The sequence below is a fragment of the Phodopus roborovskii genome, unplaced genomic scaffold, assembly GCF_943737965.1.
Source record: "Phodopus roborovskii unplaced genomic scaffold, PHOROB, whole genome shotgun sequence".
NCBI lineage: Eukaryota > Metazoa > Chordata > Mammalia > Rodentia > Cricetidae > Phodopus > Phodopus roborovskii.
Window position 1 is genome coordinate 20,247,617 of NW_026125391.1, and position 27,430 is coordinate 20,275,046.

At 41.3% G+C, this 27,430-nt stretch overlaps 1 protein-coding gene across 1 annotated transcript in view; it reads right to left on the minus strand.

The window, feature by feature from the left end:
- Nucleotides 1–27,430, minus strand: part of Thada (THADA armadillo repeat containing) — a 275,181-nt gene that overhangs the window by 123,101 nt on the left and 124,650 nt on the right. Inside the window, exon 29 of the mRNA XM_051175184.1 lies at nucleotides 327–495. Within this exon, the coding sequence (XP_051031141.1) occupies nucleotides 327–495 (169 nt within the window). The remainder of the gene's footprint in view (nucleotides 1–326; nucleotides 496–27,430) is intronic.

A 27,430-nucleotide genomic window follows, 5' to 3' on the forward strand; every position in this document is an offset into this window, starting at 1 on the left:
GACAAGGCATTCTAATACCAGAGACTCTGGGAGGGGGGGTCATTCCTCATTCAAACCATCACAGCCTTGAGCAAGGAGTGGCCCAGAGTGTTTTGTAGACATACTTGATGGAAAAGCATGCTGCAGAATCTAATGCACAGGATAATCTGCCCAATCAATGTATAGTGACTTATATTTAAGTTTGTGAAATCATATTTGGGAAAGATCAGGTAACTAATAAGCAGAAATAAGAAAGTTCCACAGATACAAGTCTGGATATCAAGTCTTCGCCTACTAAGAATACATGAGAAGTTTATCCTGTGGAGTTCTGAAGTCACTCTACTTACCTGTAGAAGTGTCCCATGAATATGGTTTTGTTGGAAACACTGGTCGGTGCTGTTGGGGAGTGAGTCTAGCAGAGCATGAAGGGTGCTTGGTATTTGGTCTACTGTAATGAAAGGGACCAATGCACGAGCTGCCATTTCACGGGAGCGGTAGATAGGTGAATGACCACACCTGGGGAGAAAGAAAAACATAGTATCATTAATGTTTGTTTCCACATCTGTATCTTTGTATGTTTATTATTTACAGGATCAGTGCCTAGATAGGGGATGTCCTTCTGTATATATGCTTCTCTTATTGGTTAATGAATAAAACACTGTTTGGCCAATAGAAGCAGGAAGATAGGTGGGGTTAGGAGATGAGGAGGATGCTGGGGAGAAAGGCAGAGAGGTGCCGAGAGACACCATGTAGCCACATGGCTTAGCATTCTCTGGTAAGCCAAGACCACATGGAAATACATAGATTTATAGAAATGGGTTGATAATTAAGACAGAGTTAGCCAATAAGAAGCCCTAGCCACTGGTCAACAGTTTATAAATTAATATATGTCTCTGTGTGCTTATTTGGGGCTGAAGATAGGCAGAACCTGGTGGGAAAAAACTTCAGCAACAGAACCTCATTTCAAATGATTGTTCTCATTATTTCCTTATTCAAATGATGTTTTCCTTTGTATCTGGGTTAATTTCACAGGTCACATTGCTTTTGTTAATAATAACACTGACATAAGTAATTATACCACGGTGGGGGGGGGAGATAACAGACAGGAGATAACAGAGAAATGGCTTATTCCTCAATGAGAACAAACATTAATTAACTGGAAACGTATGAAGAGCAGAAAGTGGTGTGGAAAGTGCCATGAATGGCAAGCCTGTCTCTGAGCAGCCTGTATGCTTGGTGGAAGGATGAGATGCACATCTGAAATGATGAGCAAATCCAAGGCAGTGCAGGAAAATGATAGACAGGTGATCTTGCTCTTACAAGTAGTGAGAAGAGAAAGGCTAAGCCAGTAGAGTATGGTTCTAGTTAGCCAAGAAAAATAAAATGCTGTCCTATCCAAGAAGAGCAATATATAAAGCACAAGTAGAAAAAGCTCAAGGGACAGGTGGAGTGTCTGGATGACTTAGGTGCTGATGAGTAACTGGACATTAAGGCTACAGAACTGATGGGTTGGGTGACACCAAGGAGCAACACAAATAGCATAGTACAAAGTTCCTGTTATGAAGGCAAGACATATACCTCAAGGCTCCACATCCACACCACTGGGCTGACTCACATCCAGAGAATGGGAATAAAGGCAAGAGATAGCTATGGACAAGCGGTATTTTGTGATATTAACAGAGCATTGGGAAGGCAGGGCATCTAAGCCCTCTCAACCTTGTAAGCATTTAGCTCCTTAGCTCACTTTGGTGAGTGCGATTGTGAAGCTGAAAGCTTTCAAAGACCACAGATTCTAAGAGAAGCCCGATATGGCAAAGTCTCAGCTTAGGAAGCACTTAGCTAGGATTCTCTAGACTTCATATGTCACCCACTTACAAAAGCAACCCAACTTAAGACAAAAATATCAGAAGACAGTAGGTTCTACTTGGCAAAGAGATGGCCTCTTAACTCCCTCAAAGCAAAAAGTGTTATAAGGATTTGCATATAGTCTACTGGGGCCATGGCCATGGAGGCATAGAGTACAGGGGACAGAGTCACAAGAAGAAATGTTTCTAATACTAAAGTGTACTGAGAACAAAAATAGATAAGATTTCTGGAGGCAGAGAGATAGCTCACTTAAGGCACTTACTGCACATGCCTGGTAACCTGAGTTTGATACCTGGAGCTCATGTAAAGAGAGAGAGCCAAGTGCACAAAGTTGCCCTCTAACTTTTCACACACACCCTCTCTCTGTCTCTGTCTCTCTCTCTCTCACACACACACAGCCATTTCATCATGGGTGTATTAGGACAGAGGATGACCGAGGGGAGAAAGAGTAGAGGGGGATTGAAAACACAGTGGGCCCTGAGTGCCTGATGCAGTGTGGAGAGGTGCGGTCAGGTGGCACAGGGCGGAAGATAGCCAAGGCTGCAGCAGGTAGTCAGTGAATTCCCCCTGGAATCTCACCCATTTTCTCACTTATTTTTCCTTTAAAACGATTCAGTGTTTAATCTGTAATTGGCAAACACAGTAAAATGTTTGTTTTGGCTCATGGGGGCAGAGAACTTCATTCAACAAAGAAAAGAAAATATTCTGAAAATGCTTTGCAGTCTAATTAGCAAACGACTTCACTTTGCACAGCCACTTTCTGAGGCTTCCCAGTCTGTCCCCCACCCAGCCCCCAGCCCACACTATGTGGTTTAGTGTTTTATGTTACCAAAGTGCTCTTGTATATAAATGTTTCCTTTCAAATACAAATAACTCCGACATGGTTTAGATATTTAGTTTTCAATTAGCAGCAACCTTACACTAAAGAATGGCCGCCCTCGGCTCCTGACCTTCTGCAAATAGTGTTTTCCCAAAGGACTCTGACATCTATACAGGGGAAAGAATGGAAAGTGGGAAAAGTTCCAGAATGTTCTGCTTTCCATAACCCACTTTAGGTACTTCCTAAGCCCATACAATCAAGCGAACAAGCAAAACTAAAACTGTCCTCAGAAAGTAACGCATGTTTACTAAGCATGCTAGTGCATGCTTTTAACCCAACAACTGTGAGGCAGATCATTGTGTAGAGCCAGCCTGCTCTACATAGCGAGTTCCAAGGCTTGATCCCTGTGATGTACATGGTGGAAGGAGAGAACCAACTCCCACAACCTGCCCTCTGACTTCTACACACATGCTGAGGCATGCATGTACCCAAACCCATATATGCACACACAAAATAAATGTAATTAAAAAATTAAAGCAATGCAATTGCTACAGATGGCAATTTATAAGGTAAAATTTAATTATGACATTCATCATAAAGCATCATAAAGCAATAACCAATGTAATTTCATACTCTCCTAGTGGAAACACTAAATATACACTTGTAGGTTAGTTTCAACAGTTGTTGGGGACGAGGAACAACAAAATGTGTTAAGAAGTTAGAACCTAGGGGCTATTAAGCTAGAAAACCACACAGGTGGGTCTTCATTCTGCTTTGAACACTAAGTTCTGCGACTTAGATATGTTGCAGAAACCTCCCTGCACTAACCCTACTCATGAATGCCGGGTAACTGTGGTCTGCTTTCCAGACAGCTTGGCTGTATGTGCTTGGGAAATGGTACCCACCAATGATAGAGACAATCCTACCTTCCTGAGTATCTCTAAAGGCTGGGGAGGAGCAGTGGGTTCACAGTTACAGCTTGCTCTGCATTTAGGGTTTGCCAGCTCAACCACTGCTTCACTTGTAATGTTTTGGAATATGCTTTGACCCTGGAACCTTGGGATCTTCTCTCCATCTGAATTTTACTAGGGTATGAGCTCTTGTCAAACCCTGCTGTACCATCTCTGGTCAGAACCATTTACTTTTATTTCTGTGCAGTTACTGCAAGTACTCTGTGTCAGCACAGGGGATGCAAGGCATTTACCCTTTCCATGGCAACCCCTGGTGGCCACTATCTTGTCTACTACACTGAAATGGCATCAAGAGCATACAAGACAGGAATTAAGAACATGTTCTGGAATCTAGCATATTTTAGTGTAGATTCAAGTACTATCACTTACTAGTGTGGGCCTTAGGGTAAGTTTTTATACCTGTGAATTTAAATGAGATATGAATGTGAAGCACAGTGCCTACCACACAGATGGTGGTGACTATTACACTCTACTAGGGTACACATACCCTCAATTTAGCTCATCATGAGTTTCTCCATTCAAATATATCAAATATAAATGGAAAGGATGTTGCGTTAAATTAAAAAAAATAATCCTCCCTTTGGGTTAATGAGAGAGGAATAAGAACATTAGATACTTGCAAAGCTAAAAAGTACACATGGTCAGGTCTGAGGAACAAAAAATGTGTGTCTGCAGGTAAAATGTTCAGTTTAATTTTATTTACTGGGCAGCTCTATGCAAACTGAGATTGATACATCAAAATCTTAAGAAGAAACACAGACAATAATAAACCACAATAGAACATTAGAGAGTGACCACTTGGGGCCAGGCCAACATAGGCCCAAATCTGGGCCTCAGAAGAAGCGTGTCTGCAGCCCCTCCACTTTGGAGCTCACTTACCAGTCTTCACCCAACCTCGAATGACCCAGGCTGCCAATTTTAAATTAAAATGGTTGCTGCACATCCCTTCAGCAGCACCAGTCACATCATGTAGCAAGGACACAGGACCACAGAGGTAATGCAATCTGCTTGCATACTTACAGTCACGGGCAATAAAGTGAATGGGTTTCCCAAAAATAAGAATGGAAGGTAAATGGTGTGGTAGCTACGTTCAAAAAGTTCTTGGAACAGTATAATTTCATTATGTGGAATCACAATTATTTCTTCGATAATGAATAGATGCATAGCATTTAAATGTTAACCCCTGATTCTTTGCTCTTATCAAAATACATATGAAATGTAATCTCCTCATTTAATCTGAAATTTCATTTAAATAATTCATCATCTTTTTGTCAATAATAAATGCTATTTGAAGCAAAATTTTTGAGAGTCCAACCAAGTGTTTTAGACAGCAGGGAAGGAGATTTTTCTCTGGAATACTGAAAACAGTCTCCTTTAGTAATATCTCTTTCCCAGCTTAGGAAAAAGGCTTTGCAGTGATGCCCACACAAAGACACTGGAAACCCCACAGCAAAAATTTAAGGAAAAGAACTAATTTCAGTCCTTATCAAAAGTGAAAATGAAGGGCTGTAAATATATAACCATTTCTCCTGCCAGTCCTTCTGGAGTTTATCTCCAAACTGGAGCAAGGAGCTACACCTTAGTGTAGTGTCTCCACCCACGCTGCTGGAAAAGCATTTCAAGCTCCTCCATGGAGGCTCACAGGCTGGGATAAGCTCTGCAGGAGAGGGTGCAACTTCTGCTAACTGGAGCAAAGCTCTTCCCGACTCCCTGCTGTCTCTACAGGGATTAGAAAAAGGGCACCCTCAGACTCTTTGGTGGGGGTTCTGAACACAGCACATGGACTAGGGGAGTCTCCCTTTCTTGCATGTAGTGTATAGGTGTAGAAGTCAGCTAAACCGGCTGGCTCTCCTTTTGACATGATACTGCCTGAAGGACTGTTTTCAAAGAGATCGAATACACTTGGAACTTGAACGATCAATCTTGTAGAGTGGTTCTGTGTGCATAGCGAATGACTTTTCAGGTCACAGAGTGACTCATTAAAGAAACTATGGAAAGGCACTAAAAGTTCACCCTCTTCTTTTTATCCTCAGCATGTACCTGGGAGGTTTAGAAAGAACTGTGCTTGTTCCAATAAATAAATAAAATAAATAGATAAAAACAGGAAAGGTTTCAAATATTCCAAAACCTAATTACTCTCTACTGGCAAATTAACACATTAAAACAATTCTGATATCCAAAGTACCCTAGAACTAGTCCAAGACCAGCGATACATACCATAAACTTCTTTTGAGCAACTTAACTTTTTGAGTGCCTATTATTAATATCTGAAAAGATATTATTAGGTAAAAATAGAACTGACTGTGGCTAGGCAGTGGTGGCACACGCCTTTAATCTCAGCACTCGGGAGACAGAGGCAGGATGATGTCTGTGAGTTCAAGGCCAGCCTGGTCTACAGAGTGAGTTCCAGGGCAAGTTCCAAAGCTACAGAGAAACCCTGTCTTGAAAAACCAAAAAAAAGAAAAAGAAAAAGTGACTGTGGATTTTACATACAGTGTGTAAAATTTGCTGGGCGATGCAGGAATACATTTTTAATAACTGTGGTTATATATCACTTTAATGTACATTTCTTGCTTTTTAAAACTAATAACTTATTAATTTAATTTGTTTTATGTTTATTTTATACTATGGAAAAATGCTACACAAAAAGCAAATCGGAATGATTTTCTTATTAGAATTCAAAATGAGTACTGAAGTAGTAGAAACAACTCTCATTGTCAATAGCAAACTTAGCCCAGAAACTGCTAAGGAACAGTGAGTGATGGTTCTAGACATTTTGCAAAGGAATGAGAGTCTTAAAGCTAAGGAACATTCTACAATCATGGAAGCTGAATCACAACTACCTGAGAAGCTGTCAAAGAACTCAACATGGACCATTGTGGTAATATTTTGTTTATGATCTCATAAAGCTTGCCTGATGATCAGAGTGCAGAGCTAAGCTCCTGGTTAGCCACAGAGGACAGGCAGTGGTGGCCACACTTTTAATCCCAGCACTGGGAGACAGAGGCAGATGGGTCTCTGTGAGTTCAAAGTCATCCTGGGCTACATGAGAGTCAAATCAGTCAAAAAGAGAAACAGAGCTCACACTTTTGATCCCAGTACTTGGGATGACACACCTTTAATCTCAGCACTAGAGAGGAATATAAGGGAGTCTGAGGTTTGGTGGAAACAGATTACATTCTGAAGATTCACGGAGCCAGGATCGCCCATTTTGATCTGAAGTAGAGGTAAGAGATAGTGGCTGGCCACTTTGCTTCTCTGATCTTTAACTTTAACCCCAATATCTGACTCTGGGTCTTTATTATTCATGTTACAGATCATCCAATATAGGTCAGGCATTTGAAGGAAATTGGAAAGGTGAGATCTCAGTAAGTGAATACTGTATGAGCTGACCAAAAATTAAAAAGAAATAAAGTAATGTTGTTATTTTGTTGAACAACAATGAATTTGTGATGAAAAGTGAATAGTGGAATATCATGGTTAAATAAGAATCAGGATAAACAAATAGGCCGAATAGATGTTTATTCAGGGAGAAATAACTTACAACCTAGACAGATGAACACTAGGAAATTCAACCCGATCCTCTCCTGTCCGAGAGTCATGCCAGCAAGAGGGCCTTTCCTGGCTCTCCCTCCGACCTCCTTCCACAGGTCACACCCCCAATGGGCATGGTCAGTGCCACAGAAGGACTATCTCACTACAATTCCCCTTTTAGTCTAAAGAAAAGATTTAGGCTTAATACAAAACTATATACAAAACAGTGAATAACAAGTGTGTTCTAAGAAAAGGAAAATCGAGAACAAAATGACCTACATATGTAGTCCTAGGGTGAGGGCATAATGGAGTTTACAATAGAGTTGTCCTAAGCTGGAAAACTTAAGTCTAGTACCTAATATATCTAACTAGGAAGAGAGAATAATAGTTGTGATAGTTTAATCTTCAACCTCTTCAAGACCTAAGAAGGAAATTAACAATACTAGAGTAGACAGGAAATGCGGATGGACAACTTCCAAAAGGTGCAGCAAGGACAGAAACAGCAAGCCACCTGAACAGTCACCCTAGGTCTCACAGCCACGTTGGTACACCCAGATTTGGCTAAGGCCAAGAGAACTTGACAGACCACAACAACAGCAGGGAGGTAGAATGGCTGTCTTACCCTGACTTGGCAAGGTCAAGCAGTCTTCTATATTTGTCTCCTGCAAGCACATAGGACTGCATGTCCAAATCAGTGGTCAAGGTGGGGGCAATTCTTTGCCCAACAGGCCATTAGCTGAGGAGAAAATGAACTCCAGCAGGAGCAACAACAGTGTCCAACATATTTTCGGGAAGTGCATGGTGCTGTCAGGAGTTACAGTGTCTCATGTCAATGGAGTACTAATATTAAAACATTTAAATGCCATGTTCTGCATGTCTATGAAGTGATTGAAGATTAAGCATCTATATCTGACTAATCTCATAGGTACAGGAAATATGAGTGAAGATAATCTGTAATACTCAGGAACTTAGCTAAAAAGACTGATTAAAACTTCCCTGAGTAAAGCAGGAACAAATACTTAAACAATATAACTATTTATATATACATACATGTAAATCCCTAAAATAGAGGTAGAGTATAAGTGTCAAGACAAGAGGTAGAACTATAAAGAGCAGCAAGATAAATATCCTAAATTGTATCAATATACAAAATGTCTTGAATACAAGAAAAGTATACATACATAGAATGTGGTAAAATGCATAAAACATTGTAAGTGGAAAGATTTAACACATTATAACAAAATATAAACTTAATTTTACATAGCTTACCACATAAGAATGCATAACAATGTAAGCTGTAAAATACTATCTCATTCTTATTCAAATTCTCAAGAAAATAGGCTAATCTTCCTATATCCCATCTAAACCATACCTTTCCCAACCATTCCCTATTCCTGTCTAAAAGATAAAACCGAGTGTAAGCATCACCCGATCCTAAATAACTAAAACCAACCCAGAGACGATGACTATTATCCCAAAATTTTAAGGGTAGGGAAAGGGGGCGTCGTTATCTTAAGGTTACTTCCTGCTGAAATGGGACGATGATTGCTCCAATGGATCCTGTAGGAAGAAAATGTTTAGCAACCAAATTTCTCAACAGAACTGGCTGTGACATATGTAGCTAGTCACTGTGTGGCAGAAAAGTTTTGACTGTAGTTCTATTTGAAACTCTGGCCAGGGTGTAATAAAAAGGTGCACCATTACAGGTAGCTAGTCATGAGTTGTCTCGAGTAAAACAGTCTCAAACCGGTTTTAGGGTGATGTTTGTAGTACACTACAGTGGAATGTACTTGACAACCAGTGACACCCAGCCATGTTGGCCCATGAAGCTGTTCAAAGTGCTTAAACAAGCAAAACATGCACAGAAAAGGTCATGCTCACTGGTGAGCAGTCTACTGCCTGGCATCTGCATCCCAGTAAAACCCTAACATGGATCAGGGAAGTATGTCAAAGAGCAGAGGGCTATTGCAGCCAGCATGATCCACAGAAAGGGTCAATTCTTCTAAAACAACCCCTGACCACACACCATACAACCAGTGCTTCAAAGGTCAAATAAATTGGCTACAAAGTTTTGCCTAATCTGCTACATTCACCTGACTTCTTGCCAACCAACCACCACTTCTTCAAGCATCTCAACAACTGTTACATTTCTACCACCAGCAGGATGCAGAAAGTGCTTTCCAAGAGATCATCAGACCCAGAAGCCAAAATTTTGATGCTACAGGATAATCAAATGTACTGTCTAAAATTGTGATCATGACAGTTCCTACTTTGATTAGTAAGTCTACCTGTAATGTCTTAAAAACTCAGTCTGAAACTAAAAATTCTTTTGTACTATGCTAATAAAAATCAATGAAAGTTGGGAGCTGAGGGGTCCACACAATGATAGTATTTTTGATTAATCTCCCTTAGGACAAGAATTTGTTAAATTTTGGAAAGAGTCCAACACCTATACAGACATCCAAAAAAGCAAAAGGCAGAAGGCAGGCAGGTAATCTAGGTTTCCCCTCCCTCCCTCCCTCCCTCCCTCCCTCCCTTCCCTCCCTCCCTCCCTCCCTCCCTGTGTGTGTGTGTGTGTGTGTGTGTGTTATGTATGGTATGTATGCACATGTGTGGAGAGGTCCACGTACAAGTGGGTGAATGTGCATATAGAAGTCAGAAGTCAACACCAGGTGCTGTCAACTTCTGTGTTTTGAGAAAGAGGTTCACTGACTCAGCTAGACATGGCTGGTTAGCAAGCCCCAGGGATCCATCTGTCTCTGCCTCCCCAGTACTGAGATCACAAGGCACATGGCAACACCCAGGATCAGACTCAGCTCCTCAAGCTTAAGAGGTGGCCCACACTGGCCATCTCCCCAACCCCTGTCCTATTTTTAGTACTTAGATAAGCCTTCAAACAACATTATGTGAATATATGTGTTTTTCACTATAGACAGACTAGTGGGAACATGTACAGAACAATGAGTTACCAAATAAATATAACTACAACCAAATAAAATGCTTTGTGCCAATTTCCTCCTGTTGTGATCATGGGTGTGGAATTCTTAAGAAGCAATTTACTCCACTAATTCCAGTATTGGAACTCACATCTGCAGATCTCATTCACAATAAACTGGCAGCCTAAATGTATTTCCTCCTCTTTAAAACTAGTGTTTAAAAAAAAAAAAGCCTAAAACTTTATAATAAGCTACCCTTAAGGAAAGCAAATTAGTCACAGGACTTTGACCCTAAGTCACTCACCAAACTGTAGACTTTGTAGCTCAGGCCAATCAATGGTTTATGAAGGACATATACCAAAATGGGACAGGTAAAACATAGGATGTGGCAATGTCCTCTGCTGTCCTCTATCATTATTAATCACCTCAGGTCAAATCATCTAGCCATTCAAAGTACTGTATTTGTTCATGTACATAAACATATTTTCAAAAGGCCCAGGAATAGAAAATTTTAACCTTTATAAAGTGGCAAGTATGGATACACATAAGTTTGTGAATTAGCAGAACTTTAAGGGCTCAGGAGAAGGATAACACATACATTTAAGTGACTATTTTAGTGAAGAGAAACAACTACAAGGCTTCTTTAGATGACAATTGAAACATGCAAGTTAAAATATTAATATCTGTACTAGCTATGAGACCATAGGCAAGTTACATAAAATCTTCCACATCCTTATCATCTGTAAAAGAATATTAGGAATAATTTCTAAAGTTCCCTCCAATAAAAAAATTCCTATAAATCAATGGACATTTAAACATTCTGGTTGGATTACTATCTTTTTTTTTTTTTTTTAAACATATCTTTAGGATCTGTCTGGACTTGTTCCATCTTTTAATCTCATAACAATTTTGATGCTGATAATAAAATTTATATGCCTAACACTATCCACACTCAACCTTTCTATAGTCAGAGCCATTTTCTTTAACTTGGGCCTCTGTCAGAGTTGGAAACAAATGCCCAGTGTTTTCTACACAGGAAAACCCTTCATTAACTCTATTGGAACCCTGTCATTAAAGCGCCCTTCACTCTTCCCAAGGCCACAACAACCCCACGACCTTTACTCATCTGGGTTCTCTAGAATCTGGTAATTATTTTGCCTGTACAGAGAGCTAAATGAATCTTCCTGACAAGACCAGCTGAAGGCTGGTACTCCTGCTGGAAGAAAGTAGAGCATTTCTCTTAATATGATTATTGCTCTGCAGAGACTGCACTTTGTTTTTGCTAAAGTTAATTAATGCCCCCAAATAACCTCCTTTTATTTCCTAGCAACAATTCAAACTGAAATCATGAAGAATGCATCTTTAAAAACCAACTACATGGAAAGGCTTGAAAAGTTCCAAAAAATTGCACTATTTTGGCCTAGAAAAATAGTACAAAACAGGAAAGAATATTGAGTTGTTAGGAACAGACTAATCTTTAGGAAAATGTCTTTCTGAATTAAGTAAACTGAGTCACATCCCAACAGACCTATAGTATCTTTAAGGGACTACCGCCAGCCCTTTATAAACACCCCAGGAAAAGCTTTACATTGTTTTTGTTTGCACCCAAACCCATACTTAAACTACAGTAGTGCAACAGTCAAAAAGTACTTCCTTTGGTATAATTACCCTTTGCAGCAATTTAATTTTGTTTTTCTGGTTCTATCTGCCAGGGAAATAAATTTATTTATACCTAAAAAACTAGTGCCCAGAGTATATTTAGAAGAAGAAGACAAACAACTTAATAAAAAACCGAGTCAAGCTCTGAACAGAGACTTCAGCAAAGGAGATGGGAAGTGCACACATGTTTAGATGCTCAACAAGTCCAGTTACTTGGGAAACTATACATACATTATATGGTGGTAGGAAGATGTGTCTATGTAACCCAGTGTGAACAGGAGAAGTAAACACTAGTGAATATATGAATTATTAATATATTTAATAATAGTGAGATACCACTGCACACTCAGTAGAAATACTGAATGAAAATGACTGAGCTTATTGAGGCTAGTGACGGCTCAGTAGTTAAAAGCACTTGCAGATGACCCCCGGCTGCGTTTCCAGCACCAACATGACAACTCACAGTCATCTGTAACTCCAGTTCTAGGACCCTATTACTTTCTTCTGGTCTCCAAGAGCACTAGGCATACATGTGTTGTAATACGTATGGACAAGCTGGGAAAACACTTATACATATGGAATAAAAAGAAATAGGTCTTAAAAAAGGAAAACAAAAACCTGGGCATGTGAGGTGCGTGCCTGAGCACTGTTATAATTGGCTGGTGGGCATGTGAAATGGTTTCCAGTTCTTAAAAAGCTAAAGCAGCCACACAGCCCTCCCACGTCACTCCATGTATTTAATCTAGGGAAATGCAAGCAAATTATCTATAGGAAGACATGTACATGAATGGAAGCTCCTAGCAACTTGTCTGTGATAACTAAACTTTTATATAAAACAAATGTCTATCAATAGTTAAAGAAGTAAACAAGCTGATAGATCGGTATAAGAGAATTCAGCTTATTGTACTTAACATGGCCAAATCTCAAAACATGCAGATGAAATGTCAGATAAAAATAGAATGTGTATATAGTATGATTCCTATTTTAAAAAATTCTAGAGAGTGTAAATTAATTTACAGTGATAGAGAACAAAGCAGTCACTGACAGGTGTTTGGGGGAAGGGTGTTGGGTAAGGGTTACAAAGGATGACAGGTATATGCACTATATAGTAGTGGTAGCTTTAAGGCATATAAACTTTCCAAACTGCATACTTTGAACATGTGTGGTTTATATCAGTCAGATCTTATGTTGGTTTTAAAGAATATCTTTTCATTAGCCTTTAATCCCAGCACTTGGGAGGCAGAGGCAGGTGGATTTCTGAGTTCCAGACCAGCCTGGGTTATAGAGAGAGCTCCAGGACAGTCAGTTACATACTGAAACTCTGTAACAACAAACAAGCAAGAAAAAGGAGAGTATCTTCTCATACACCTTAGAAAAGTGACCTTAGAACCCTGTATTGCCTTCCCTTCTCCTAAGTGTTTTTTTTTCCCTTCCAGATTAAACAAGTCTAGTCAATTTCCAACTTTTAGACCAGAATTAACTTTCCCTTGTGATCACTTAAAAAAAATAAAATCAACATTAAAGGCTAACAATCAAAAATGAGGACTATGTTCTCAGTCTTCAGAGAGAAGGAGCTCAGCAAGATCAACTATTTTCACAAAGGAAGGGTACAGACCTACAAAGACTCAAAGTTAGACTGCCCAGTTTTACTCTCTAGCCTGTACCAACTGCAGATCGGGCGCCCACAGCTTGGAGTATTTGGTTTCTGCATCTTGCTTGTTTCTGAGACAAGGTCTTAAACTTGAAGAACTTCTCTTAAACTTGTGGACCACCTGTCTTAACTCCCAATATTGGCATTATAGTTACATGCCACCCTACAGGTCTAAGGAATTTTTACAATCTCAGCACTGAATAATAATTATACAAATGAAAATCAATTGTTACTTTTAAATGCACGTTATAAACTATTCAATTAAGAGTTGTCAGTTTTGTTAGGACAGCTATTATAAACTCATCAGCTGTTAGGGATGATTTTCCATGTGATATTAAGATAAAATATGTTTCTCCCCACCTTCTTTCTAATATCTTGAACAGTAAAACACAACTTGAACCATAGTGCAAAAAGCAATTTTCATTTCCTAATAATTCACATCATCCTAAATTCTGGGAAAACAGAATGCACAATGCAGATTTCCTTGCAAAGTCCAAAGATGAAGCAAAATTGATTGCACATGTGCATGGCCTGGTACCAGTAAAAAGTATACTAGTGTTACAAATGTACAATCTAGGTGGGAGTTCTTTGTTTGGAAGCACATTACATCCCTTCATCACTGAAGCTTAATTGGGATACTGCTAATTATCAGGGGCATCCTATTACCCACAAGCCCTTTTCTCAGTATGACCTTGGTTTAATACACTAATTTCATGGTGATTGTGTTTTAAGATAGGGACATGTCAATAAAGAATATTGGCTATAGCCTCCAAAATATCCACGTTACTAAGCCCACAGAGCATGAAAACACATGCAAGCATGCATGCCATGCACACACATATACATACACGTGAGCACATACATCCCTGATAACTCCTACCGCTAGTTTCAATAAGGAGGTATTTTCTAGTCTAAGCATAAGTAGCAGTAAATAAGTCTTCACAGAAAGCATACAGTGAATGAAACAAAAAAATAAGAAATTTCTTAAATGTCAATCTTTATTTCTACTTCAGCTCAATTAATAAAAGCAGCTTAAGTGCAGTATCTTTTATTTGCTAGCTTTCCTCTTTGTCTATCAAAAATAAATTAGTGTAGAATGTTCAAGTCATTCTTCAATTCTGCCAATACTGCTTAGCTTTGGGTACAAAAGCCTAATAAATATAACATTTCAAAAGAAAACAAAACAACCTGGATGGCTTCCATTCATTTTCATGACCTCACCAATAGATTTCTACAGCTCTGGCTACATTTGCTGGTGGAATTTGGCATCACTTGCTTTTAATCTGCATCACCAGCTTGTACAAGGCACGGAGATGCTCTTCACTCACTCCCTCATATACTTCAAAGCACTTCATTTACTATCCCAATAGTTATCCTGACAAAACCATTAGTCAAAAAGAAAGCAGAGGAATCCACTTTTAAAAAATCATTTATACTAGACTGTCTTAAACAACCATGCTATTTCTAGAAAAGTCTGTGTTTCATAAAGAATATACCTTTTGAGCGTTTGCAGTGGTACACATCTAAAATCTTAGCACTCAGTAAGTGGAGGCAGGAATCTTGCAAGTTTTAGGTCACTTAGACTTGAATACAGAGTCAGTTTCAGGCCAACTTGGGCTGTTCAAAAACAAGCAAAACAAAACATTTCCCCCTCCCATTCTTACCCATGAGGTCACACCTTATTTCTAATGTCTAGCCTCTTATTCAAAAAATATTAAATTTAAATATAGGAAAGATACTCCTGACATCCCAGTGACCATCTCATGGTTGCTGTCAAAGGATTACAGGGACAGAGGAGACAAGAGGTATCTCTTAGCCAGAGTTTAAAATATAAGGTTTGTGCCAGGCCTGGTGATTCCAGGCCAATAAAGGCTACACAGTGAGACCCTGGCTCAAAATAAGTAAGTAAGTAAGTAGATAAATAAATGAAATTTAAGTTTGAAAAGAACAAGTGCTTCATTATTTAAAATATACCCCTTTCTCCCTTCCTAAAACTCATATTATAGCTGTATCATCAGACAGCATGTTTATAGGGTCTGAGAATTCTTTTGGTCTGAGAACCATGGCAGTATTGTGCTCAGAAGCTCTTGGTGCTAGTGAAGCTGAGAGGGCTGATCGAGCCAGTTTGCAATTGTCTTCTTAACAGAGACAGAACCTAGCAAGACAACATAAGGTCAGATTCAAATTCCATTCACTGATAGTAAAGAAATGTGTGTTTAGTCACTTAATAGCTGCCAGGTCCCACATGTGGTAAATTTAACTAATGATACTAATCACAAAGTGTGTCATTGCTATTATTCCAAAACCACGGCACTGGACACTGCTCTTCAAGCCAGGAAGACGGGGTACATGTGAGAGAATTACATCTCTCCCCTGGTTTATCTGAAAGACAGTAGCTACCATGATTTAAAGACAAAACAGGTTCCTCCAATCCTAAACTTCTCCTTGCACCATTGTGATGGCAGCAAAATGCTCTTCACTTCTTGGGTTCTATAAAGTGTTCAATATTCATGGCCCTATAGGTCTTAAAAGGCTAACCAATTCCTTATATGCAATAGTAGTTGCATTCAAATTAAGACAGACCATTATTTTAGGTTCAACTGGCCTCTGGCCTCAATGTCTGGATGTCCAACTTGCCACTGCTTTATATTCATGACTTAAGATATAAATGCCATTCTATTGTCAGGCAACCTCTTGGCTAAGTATTCAGAACCAAAGTTCATATGGCCCACTGGGGTCTGTCTGCTTGAGGTGAGGAACTAATTGTCCAAATTGTGCACTCGTCCCTTTCAGATAGAAGATGGAAACTTTGACCTTCTCTTCCTTGCTATTAAGCTGTTCTGAAGAGAAGAGAAGAGACCCACTATTCCCTGACCTTTGGGAGTTTTACAAACTTCAGACTACATCTCAGAGCTCAGACAAGAAACTGTCCAAGAAAAACATGCCCCAAATGAACAGGATATAAACAAAGCTGTAAGGATGTAATTAACGGCAGAGACTTGACTCCCTCACTTGCGGCTCTGATAACAATCTGGTGTTTTATCAGCAGGGTCTTTTATCTGCAAGGATTCAGTGTGTTCTGCTGCCTGGAACTATTCGGGGAAGGACAAAGACGGCCTTTCATCTTGAAAAGGAAATAGAACTACATCTCTGAAGGGTAAGGAAGAGTCAAAGCTGTAAAAAAGGCCTCCAGTGACTTCTCCGATGGAAAACAGGATGTCCATGGAAGCATGGGAACCAGTTCTGGTAGGGAGTTATGGTGGTCCTCTACCAAGCCACAAGTGTAAGGATTACAACATGCTTTCTTGTTCCCCATTCTGCATCTTCTGCCAATGTTGTCTGTCTTCTTGTGAAAATCAAAGAAACGTAAACTAACTCTCACTGTTATAAAAAGGGATCAAAACTATATCCTAAATGAATGAAGGTCTGCCTGTGAACCCTCAAGGCTCAGCTCTGGATGAAGGTGGCATCTAAGAATATGAGGTGGCCTGAGGTCGCTGCTTAAGAGCACTAACATAATTTCCCATAGGTGTCGACAACCCTTAGAGTAAGTTGATCCTTGCTAGGGTCTGTGGCAACTTAGCAGCAACCCTAAGGAAAAGGGAGAAAAGGGATGGTTACAGGAACTGCCCTCTAACTCACTAACTCAGTTCACTCCATGGACTGGTTGTGGGACTCCAAAAAAAAAAAAAAAAAAAAAAAAAAAAACCTAACAAACAGAAAATAGGTCTTTGGATTCCCCATCTTGCATAGAATTCAGGAATATTTATCTAAGATTGAGTCAGGGTAGACACTCATTCTAGAATCCACAGCCCGAGGCTTCTAAACTAGAGCATACTTGCCCAATAACACTAGCTACCTTTGTCAGGCTATGTGCAATCCCAAGGTGTCCTCTAGATCCACACAGCTCCCTTGTGATACCAGTGCTTCAGGAGAGGAGGGCATGGGGAAGCTCCTCTGTAGAGTGGTTTACAATGGAGAATTCTATCAAGTCATAGCATTCTAAAGCTGCTACTTTAGACAAATGCTCAGCCAGGCAGTGGAATGTAAATCTCTTCCTAGCCTGCACCCCCACAACCCCCCTCCACCTTGGAGACAGGGTCTTACTGTGTAACCCTGGCTAGACAAAAACTCACTATATAGACCAGGCTGGCCTCAAACTCACAGAGATCCACCTGTCTCTGTCTCCCAAGTACTGGGATTAAAGATGTGCACCACCATACCCAGCAAGAATTCCATTTCTTTATAAATTTCTCTTAATTTAAATCATACAGGTTATAATTAGTATATTAATTTTGCATTTATTATTTTGTCCACACCGAAATGAAGCTATACCTTAAGTTCTGGTTTTATAAGGAACAGTAACTCTTATAGGGGAAGAGTGAATAAACAGTACAATAAAAAGTCAGCTAACTCTCATCCATCACCCACAAGGACAGCTCAAAAGACTCTTAATGTTTTGAAAACATGTTCTGTCCACTGTTTGTAAATTATTTTCTTGTCAGTGTGACATTTTTCAGTAACAACTCAGCCTTTTCCTGGCTCCTTGAATGTATTTTCATGGTTTGGACCAGTACTGCTGCAGTGATCAAGGCTGAGTAGGGCTTCCTCACGAGGCAGTCAGTGCCTTCCTTCTAGATACACCATAGCCTCTGTCTTCTAGATACGCCATAGCCTCTGTCTTCCAGATACACCACAGCCCCTGTCTTCTAGATATACTATAGGGCTCTGGGTGTCCTGTGAATGATCATGGGGCTCAGCACATATAAAACATAAAAATAACAAGACAAGACGATTGTAACCCATTTCACAGGCTATACATTAACCAGCTGTTAGGTCCCCTCAAGATGGTTCCCTGAAGTCCATAGATGCACTTTGGAGCAATGAAACTTGGTCAAACACTCTGCTCACCCACACCAGCCTTTTCCTGAGTAAGTTTAGGAGTGTCAGATAAGAAAACATGGGTAAATAAACACATCTGAATGTGTTCTAATAAGCATGTGGCCCTGTTCTCTAAGACAGTACAGATGAGGATGTAAAATAGTATGTATACACAAACAGAGTCCTCTGCAAACTTCAGATCCTTAGGTAATGCAATGTTACTTGGTTTTCCTTCACTCTCAGCAAGCCCAAATCTTTCCAATATTATATAAAGTTTTAACTGTGGAAGCTCAAGATGGCACACTAGAGCCAGAAAGGAAACTTTTCTAATAGTTTTGGAAGCACGCATGAATAGCAGCCCACAAATAATCCCATTAGGGTTTTATGCATTTCAGCCCCAAGCCACACTTCGTTCTTAAGACACTCGAAAGTGCGCAATGACCCTGAGCTCCTCTAACAAGGAAAATTTCTTTTGTAAGAAAGTCTCCATATTTCTCAATTATCTCAGAACTTTAGTTCAGCCCGTTTTATTTAGCAACCTGTCACAAGCACGTGGGCTCAAATGAAATTTTTTTTTCCTTTAGTACTGATTTCAGATTGGACAAATACCATGCCCCAAAGGAGAAACAGCCAAGAAAACAAGGCAGGCCCAAACACCTGTTAGATAGAACTGTAGGTTACCTTTGGCACACTGAGAACTAGCTTGTCGTGTTTCACAGATAGAAATAGGTGGGTGGGAGAGATTGTTGTTGGGTGAGGAACTAGGAAACCCAAGGCAAATGGGCTCTGGAGCCAGGCCATCTGGGCTCAAACCCAAGCTTAGCCCATACTAGCTATCTGACCTAGGGTGTATTTCCATGTCTCCTCTTTATAAAGATGATGGTAATAGTAACAGCAAACTCACACTGTTGTCTTGGTGACTAAATGGGCTAATATGCGGAAGAGCCTATAATACTGCCTACTCTACCGTAAACATCTGCTAATTAGCATTTAACACTAATTAGGGTAGAAAAAAATCAGAATGAAAAGAGATAAGAAGCATTATAGCACAATATACTTCAGATGACAAATCCCTGTCTACCGCATTTTAGTGCTCTGGTGTTCTCAGTAATTCCTGACTCCTCTAACAGTCCCTTACACACTATAGATACATTAGACTTATTTCTCCTAGGCCCTGTTACAGGTGCTGCAAACTGTCATTGGTCAATGAAATGAAAAAGGGCAATTGTTGCAAACTTCCGCAAGGCTTTCAGAAGCCAGGGGTTTGCTTTGGAGCAATGCTCCTGTCAGTGGGCAAGCCTGAACACAGTCAGATCCCCAGGTCTATACTGTTCTGTTGCTTGTGGAGAAGGTGGAGTGTGGCAACAGACACTGCACCAGATCTTACGGGCAGGCTGCTCAGCCCACAGTGAGCAGGGCAATTGAAAGTGCTGACCTGTGGATGTTTGTGCGACAGGAGAGAGACGACTCTGTAAAGAAAGCCTCTGGACATGGACTCATAGACCAAGACTCACTTGGCAACCCCAGGGAGTGAGGGCAAGAGAATAAAAAGGAAGGCTGAGGGCAGGACAAGGAAGTGGACAGTGTTTAAAGAGCAGCAGGAAGAAGGTGGAGTAGGAAGGAATGTGAAGAGAGAGAAACAATGGCTCAAGGAAGCCGCTGTGGCCAGTGCTGTGCAGGAGGGAGTCTTGGTTCAGGCTAAAAGCTCAGGCCACTGCAAAGCACTCAGGGGCCCTGGAGACTGACAGTTTCTGTGTGGTGATGGGAAGGGGCTGGGCTGTGGCTGTTCAAGGAGTGAATGGGGCAGGGACAGAATCAGACCACAGACCACAAGACAGCTTTGGGCAGGGAGCGGGCTGTCTGTGGAGAGGCACCAGTGTCCTCTAGGATCACTTGTAACACAGGTGATGAAACAGAAGGTACTGGTTTAAACAAGAGCACAGTAGGCTCTCAAATTCAGTAGTGGATGAATGAAGTGGTGGCGGAGAGGGGGAGAAGAGATGCCAGAGAGAAAGGAGGAGATAGGAAAGTGCAAACAAAAGCATGCAAGTCCTAAGTCTCAGTGCACTCTGCGCTGACATGACTAATGTGGCCCGTTTAACTAGGCTGCAGATACTGTTGTCCCCTACTTACCTGAGGTCCCATGGTTTCAGCTCCTTGTGGCCTGAAAGTACTATGTGGAAAACTTCAGAAATAAACAATCCATAGGTCTTAATTTGCATATCATTTTAAGTAAAGTGATGAAATCTCATGTCATCCCATACTGTCCACCTGAAAACATGAACCATCCCTTTGCTCAGCCTATCCCCAGTGCACATGGTACCCACCTGTGACCATTTAGCTATTGCACTTATCAGGCTGACTGCTGCACAACAGTGGTTGGGTTCAAGTAGTGATAAAGCTGGCAATTCAGAACTGCCAAGGAGCAGTCACAATACCAACACACTGTAAGTGAAGAGGGGAAAGCTACCCATTAGGAAAAACTGGCTGCAAACTTCAGCCAGTCTTCTATCCTGAAACTGTCCCGGGGTGGAGGGATTCATGGAGGTTTTGAGGTTGTGCAACAAATGCAAAAGTTGTATCGTTGGTGTACATGTCTTTTGGGAACAAGTACAGTATGGGGTTCAATATTAACTGTGGCTTCAGGTATCTACTGAGGGTCTAGGAATATATCCCTAAGAATAGCAGGAGTCTATTGCAGTAAAGTAAGAATCAAGGTCCAAAGGGAGAGAAGAGACAGAGAGGGGAAGGGAAGAGGCAGGAAGGGAGAGAAGGAGGGAAGGATGGAGGGAGGGAAGAGGGGAGGGAGAGAGTGAGGGAGGGAGGGAAGGAGGGAGGGAGAGAGGGAGGGGAAGATAACCAAAGTCATTTTCTCAGGTCTTTTCCTATACTACCATATTTAATTTTTACTTGCTGCTCTGTTCCCTAACTCATACTTTCTGTTTGAAGAGAAAAAAAGTACAATTTTTATCTAAAATGTTCATTACTATGAGGGAAAATGAGAGTCCATTAGCCAGCAAGGGGCTTGGTCCTGTGCAGCCCTTCAAGTCAGCATTAAAAATATCCATGAACACCTTGGCAAAACTTTTGAAAAAATATTTAGGATCAGGGAAATGAAAGTTTCATATGGAAAAAGGATTACTAAGCTATTTTTAAATGTATAGTGTTACTACATTTAAGACAAATACTAAAGTTGCCAGAGATTTGTGATCAGCAGTTTCTTTGTGCATTTCCAGGGTCACCCTTACTTCAAGTAGAAGCAATGCCCTATAATCAATTTCACATTACAAATCTAGAGCTATGATAACCTTCCCCTAACTGGGTTCCACTGTCTGTAGTGGGACATTTTGTTCTTGAATGATACCACAGTAGATTATTTCTAGAAGTCCCCCAAACTGAATTTCCTTGAGATTTTTTTTCCTGCCCTGCTACTTGGAAAAGCCTGCTAGACTCCTGCAACTCACTAGCCTCAGTCCTTAGGGCATGTATCATATAACAAAGTGGTTAATGTATACATGATGTCAAAGTCACAAGCCTGCACTTTATCTCACTGGCCTTATGGCAAGCTCTTAAAAAAAAACGAGGACCCCCCCTTTCTTTCCAGCTTACCCACAACTCAATACAAGCTAGATATACAACAAATGTTTAGCAAGTACTTGGCTAATCAATCAACTGGTTGGATTCTAGCTTTTCAGGCCAATGACAGCAATAGGCCATGGATTATCATCACTGTCAGAATTTTCACCTAAGAATGAGACTGTTTGCAGATCTAATCACTTGTTCTAACATGACCTGAACTGGCCTGTTGAAGTAACAGATAACACTGAAGAAAAGCTGGTCCCTACAAGTTTTGTTTTTCTAGTTTGCTTTGTCAATGCATTCCATAAGAGGTGAACTCCTCATTCCTGTTGCTCAAAAACATACTTGGAAAAAAAGTCTTAAAGAGATCTGGCACCCCAGACTGAGCTGGCCAGGCCCTGCTGTAGAACTAGGAGAAAAAGAAATCAATGAGTTTGTTTGTTTGTTTTAATGCCAGAACTTTAGGGTGGGTGGGGCACACAATGCAGACAACATGATTTTGTTCCACATGCGCAACTTCAACTACTTGAGTGGAGCCTGGAAACACAGAAGAACATGAGCAAGCTCACAGTGGAGCTGGATGGGGCCACAGGAAGAAGGTTAGCATAGCACCAGGAACCCTGATTCCCATCTCTGCTCCACTGCCTCCCTATAAAAGGCCTAAACCGCTGCCAATAAAGAGTTATTTCACATGCACATGTCGGCATTGCAATTAGCTCAGTGAGCTAGCCCAACAGAGAAAGGAGTGGGCATCAGTCTTGATTAAAGACAAAAAGCAGAAGTGAACCTCTGCACTTGTCTTGTCCAAAGCCTGATCTGGGGCACGTAGTTAGTCTCCACAGTAAAACCAAAGGGAAAGAGTTCTAAATCAACAGGCAACAGATCCCTCATTAACCCAAATGTCAGTAGGTTAGGGTGCTGGGGGGGGGGTCTCTGTCTCTATGCCCCTATGAAATTCAGTAGAAGCCACAGGAGGGCCAGGCGCCAGGGAGAGGGAGTTCTTTATTTGCAGTTTCAATAAGGTCCACTTTTTAGGTGTTTCCATGTGCAATGGGCAAGACTTGGGGACTGTACTACTCTCTTCCCAGGCATCTCTGTGTAAACAAGATCGGTTGAGAACTGTGGACAACAAGCAGTTATTTATTTCAGTCATTTCAGAAGAGCCAACTTTGACTTCTTAAGATTCAGATGTTCCTTACACTTGTCAGAAAACAAATGTAACTTAAGCCAATGTCTGGAATGGAAGAAAATACAACACACACACACACACACACACACACACACACACACACACAAAGAAAGAAAGAAAGAAAGCAAGAAAGGAAAGAAAGAGAAAGAAAGATAATTAAATCAATAAGGAATGCTTTTCAGACACAACACCACACAGGCCAAGAGTGTTCTCAGAACCACCCAGAACAAAGTTACAGAAATTACTTAGAAGCTAAACTTAAGTGGATTAATTCCTGGAGGGCATCATTTAGGAATAGACCACCACAACTTTGTGGGCCATGCCAAAATGGCTCCCTCATTTTTTCCTTTGTTAAGACTGGGAAACCCATGAGAGTGTACAGATAGGCGTGAGACATTCAGAACAAGGCCCATCGTTTCTCTCACTGCCCACCTGGGAACTGTGGCTGAGACATTCAGTGCTCTGAAATAAGACATCCCAAACAGATGCCTTGACAGCTATCCTACCCAACCTCAGACGCATCACAGAGACCCTTTGGGAAGTATGTCCAACATGTGATCAGTTTTCCTCAAGCACTTTTGTTGCTGGGCAGCCCAGGATGAGGAAATGTAGCATATGTTTGATGGAGGATGGAGGACATTGCCTTCCACAAAACTACTCTTTGTCTTCGGAGCTGCACTCTCTCCTACTTCCCCACTGGGAGGGAAAACGACAAATGAAGCACCTTCTGCCATATGGCGGCCTCTCGAGCATGTAAAGACCATTACCATGTGGCCTCTGCCCAGCCTTCCCCAGTCTAACTGCTTCCAGATGTCTCACTCCCTCCACACTCTGGTCACTGCCCCGGATAAATACTAGCATATCAATGACCCTCCTAAAACGGGGAACCCAGAGCAGAATAATAAACAAGTGGTCCACAGAGTTGAGGAGGAATACAGCAGAGCTCTGCTTTCCACGGCAGCAACGCCTCTGTCATACTGCTCTGGGGGCACACAGAAACCCCATCTCCATCTCTCACATAAAATAATGTGAAAGACATTCCTTATTTTATACAGATATAATTTTGATTCAAAAAATCCGAATGTGGTACATATCTCTAGTCTCAACCCACCAATATAGTTTCCTAAAGCTACTTGGAGCATACATTTTTGAAAGTCCTTATTGTGTAGAAGTCAGAGGACCGTTGGCAGGAGTCAGTTTTCCCCTTTCACCATGAGGGTCCCAAGGATGGAACTCAGGTCGCTGTTAGGTTAGATGGCAAGGGCCTTTACATGCTGAGACAACATGCCAGCCTCTACTTTAAATCAAGGAATATATCAGGCATACAATGCCTAGTACCAAGCATTTTAAAAAAAAATACGCATCATATATAAAATTAAAGCTCATGGCTCCCCAGTTGCCTCCATTCCCCAAATGGAGGGGTGTGGGTCTGAGTTTGTATTTGCTATTCTCATTTCTAAAAATTTTTTGCTTCTTATTCCTTTGCCTGTGTTATACACACATTTTAGAGGTGCAGTTGAGTCTATTTTCATTTAGGTAATCCCGATGCTGAGTACAGCTGCACATCCACCAGTGTGGTAACACTACAAAACCCTGAGGTGAGTCAAACTTGACTTACTCTTGGGGAACTCTTCTTAGTTCAGCAGCTGAAGCACGGAGTATTCACAAGTGATACACATAAGAGCCAGGAGGAAACAACTGTGACCACTACAACTATGTGGTCAGATAAAAATGCTTTCTCCTCGCTTCTGAAGAATCTTTTGAATACTACTGGCACAACGCTGCCATGCCCCGTGGTCCCCCGATTGCTGGCATAACAACACTGTCATGCCCTGTGGCACCCCTGATTCCTGGCCTGACTCCACACTGACTTTTGACCCTGTATCTGTCAGTTATATGAGCCCTGGGACATGCTCTCACACACAGAACACAGTGCACTCTTCTAGGACCCAGCCTTCACTTACTGGCAGAGACATGTCAAAGCAAGTACTGAAATGATCTCAACCCCAGAAATGACAACTGTCTGAGGTGGTGCATTGCACACATGCACTGCAGAGACACACTGCTACTCTGCAAATCAAATATGGCAGTTATTATTTACCAACTTTAAAGTGTTTTGTCTTGATGGTTTCTCCATGTAGTCCTGGCTGTCCTAGAGCTCTGTATGTAGACCAGGCTGGCCTCAAACTCACAGAGTCTCCTCTGTCTCCCAGGTACTAGGATTAAAGGCAGGCACCATCACATCCAGCCTTAAAAGCCTCCTCTCTTCCTTCCCTATTGTAGACTATTAATTCTTCCTCTCTCTATAATTCCTTAACATATAAACCCAGAAGTACTACTTTGTAAGCAGGGCATTTAACTCCATTACACAGAGGCTGTTCTACCTGGGTTCTCTATTCTTGCTGTAATAGTCTGGAGGGCTTTCCCTTACATGTCTGGCTTCATTGTAACTATGAGTTTCAACAGAAAGACAGTGCCTTGCTGCTATTTCTATCCTTATCCATGCAGGCTTCTCTCCTCTGACCCTAAGTCCTGCAGCAGGGTACTGAAAGGCTGACTTTCACAGCTGCCTCTAATGGACAGCCAGAGAGGAGTTCATAATACAGGAGGCCACAGGCTCGTGAGGCCAGAGAAGGAAACAAAACACCAGAGAATCACAATGTAGGCAATGTCAAAACTCACATTAGAACAGAGGGCTCCTCGAAGGCCAGGGAAAGCATGGAAGGCAGCTGAGGCCACTTTCTAAATAAGCCATGACCACGGCTGTAACATGTGCTTTTAATAACACAGGGCTGGAGTCCTTGAATACTTCAGAACACACAGATCTGCTCACACACAGTCTCCACTCCAAGCTCGTTTCATTTTTATAGTACTCGTTGCCCAAACCTGAACTGGGTAGAAGAAAGTATCACAAAGTAACAGGGCCTATAGTGGCTCTGCATGGAAGGAGATTACAGTCTATGCTGGGGAGCAAGCACTGTGCATTACAGTATAATATGTAGTGCAATATAGTACAATGTAATGTATCACTATAATATAATGATGGAGACGACAGGGAGCAAGTGCTCTGCTCTTTGAAAGGGGGAACACTCAGGAGCTGAGTGCATAAAACAGGCAGCAGCACAGACTTCTACCTCAGATGTGCAGGAGCACCCTGCTTGCCTCTTCTGTCTCCATAACACAAATGTTGCTCTCCCTCTACCCACCCAAAAGGATTCCGGGAAGTCAGAGCAGGCACAAATAAGATGTATGGATGCATGGCATGTAGTTAATCCCTGGATTCAATTCCTAGCACTGCATAAACTTGGCACACTGGCACAAGCCAATTACCTGGGTGCTTGTGAAGTGGAGGCTAGAGGACCACAAGTTCAAGGTCATCTTTGGCTATACCCCAAGTTCAGGAAACTCTGGCCTGTGTGAGAATTCATCTCAAAACAAAAGTAAAATCAATTACAAACAAACAAAAATCCAAACAACACAAGCAGCAGTGCAATGCATAGATTTAAAGGGGGGGCTCCTGGCATCAGAACCTCAAGTGAACTAGAATAGAAACTCATCACGGTTTCCCGTAAGACCCTCGATACTCCAGCATGGAGGACAAACAAGCTGCTTTGCTTCATAACCTGGAGAAGGCGTAATGTAATTATCTGCACTATGTAGTATTCAAGGGAAACAACACTGGAGTCAATATTATTTCCCAATGTCTCAGGCTTAAAAGGACCAACTCTTGAGTTTTATTTCAGTTTCCACACAGTTCCAAGGTTCCACGAAATATTTTTAAATACATGAAACACAAGCTCCACTACTCTTTGTTGACCAGATGTTCACATCTCACCATGAAATGCCCCCATGTAGGTTTCCATGCATGATCACTACAGGTACACGCTTATTGTCTTGTTATTTGTGCTTACTGTTTCTCAGAGAAAGCAAGCCAGCAGACATCACTTAAAAATGAGCAGTGGGCAAATGCATCAGGGAAGATCAGTATTGAAATTAAATGAAGCTGAGAGAAGGGGATGCAATGGGGTGGAGGGAGGAGAACGTTTTACAAGGACCCTCAAAACAGTGACATGCAGTGACGTGACTCCGCCCAGGGTAGGGAGGTGCTGGGCTCTCATGTTTTTACCAGGAGGAGGCATCATGCACACTGAGAGAGTACCACATCAGTCCAGCGCAGGGAAAATGCTCCGGGCCAGTGTAGTGACTAGAAGTGACAGAGCACACACAGAACCAAGGCTCCTCCTCAGTCTGTGCCTTGGCTCTGTTCAGGCTCCAGTCTGCGTTCTAGGATGTATTATGTGGTTCCTACAATTTTTCCGTGGGAGCTTAAACTTGCCTGTGAAAGGGAATTCAAAGACTCCTGGC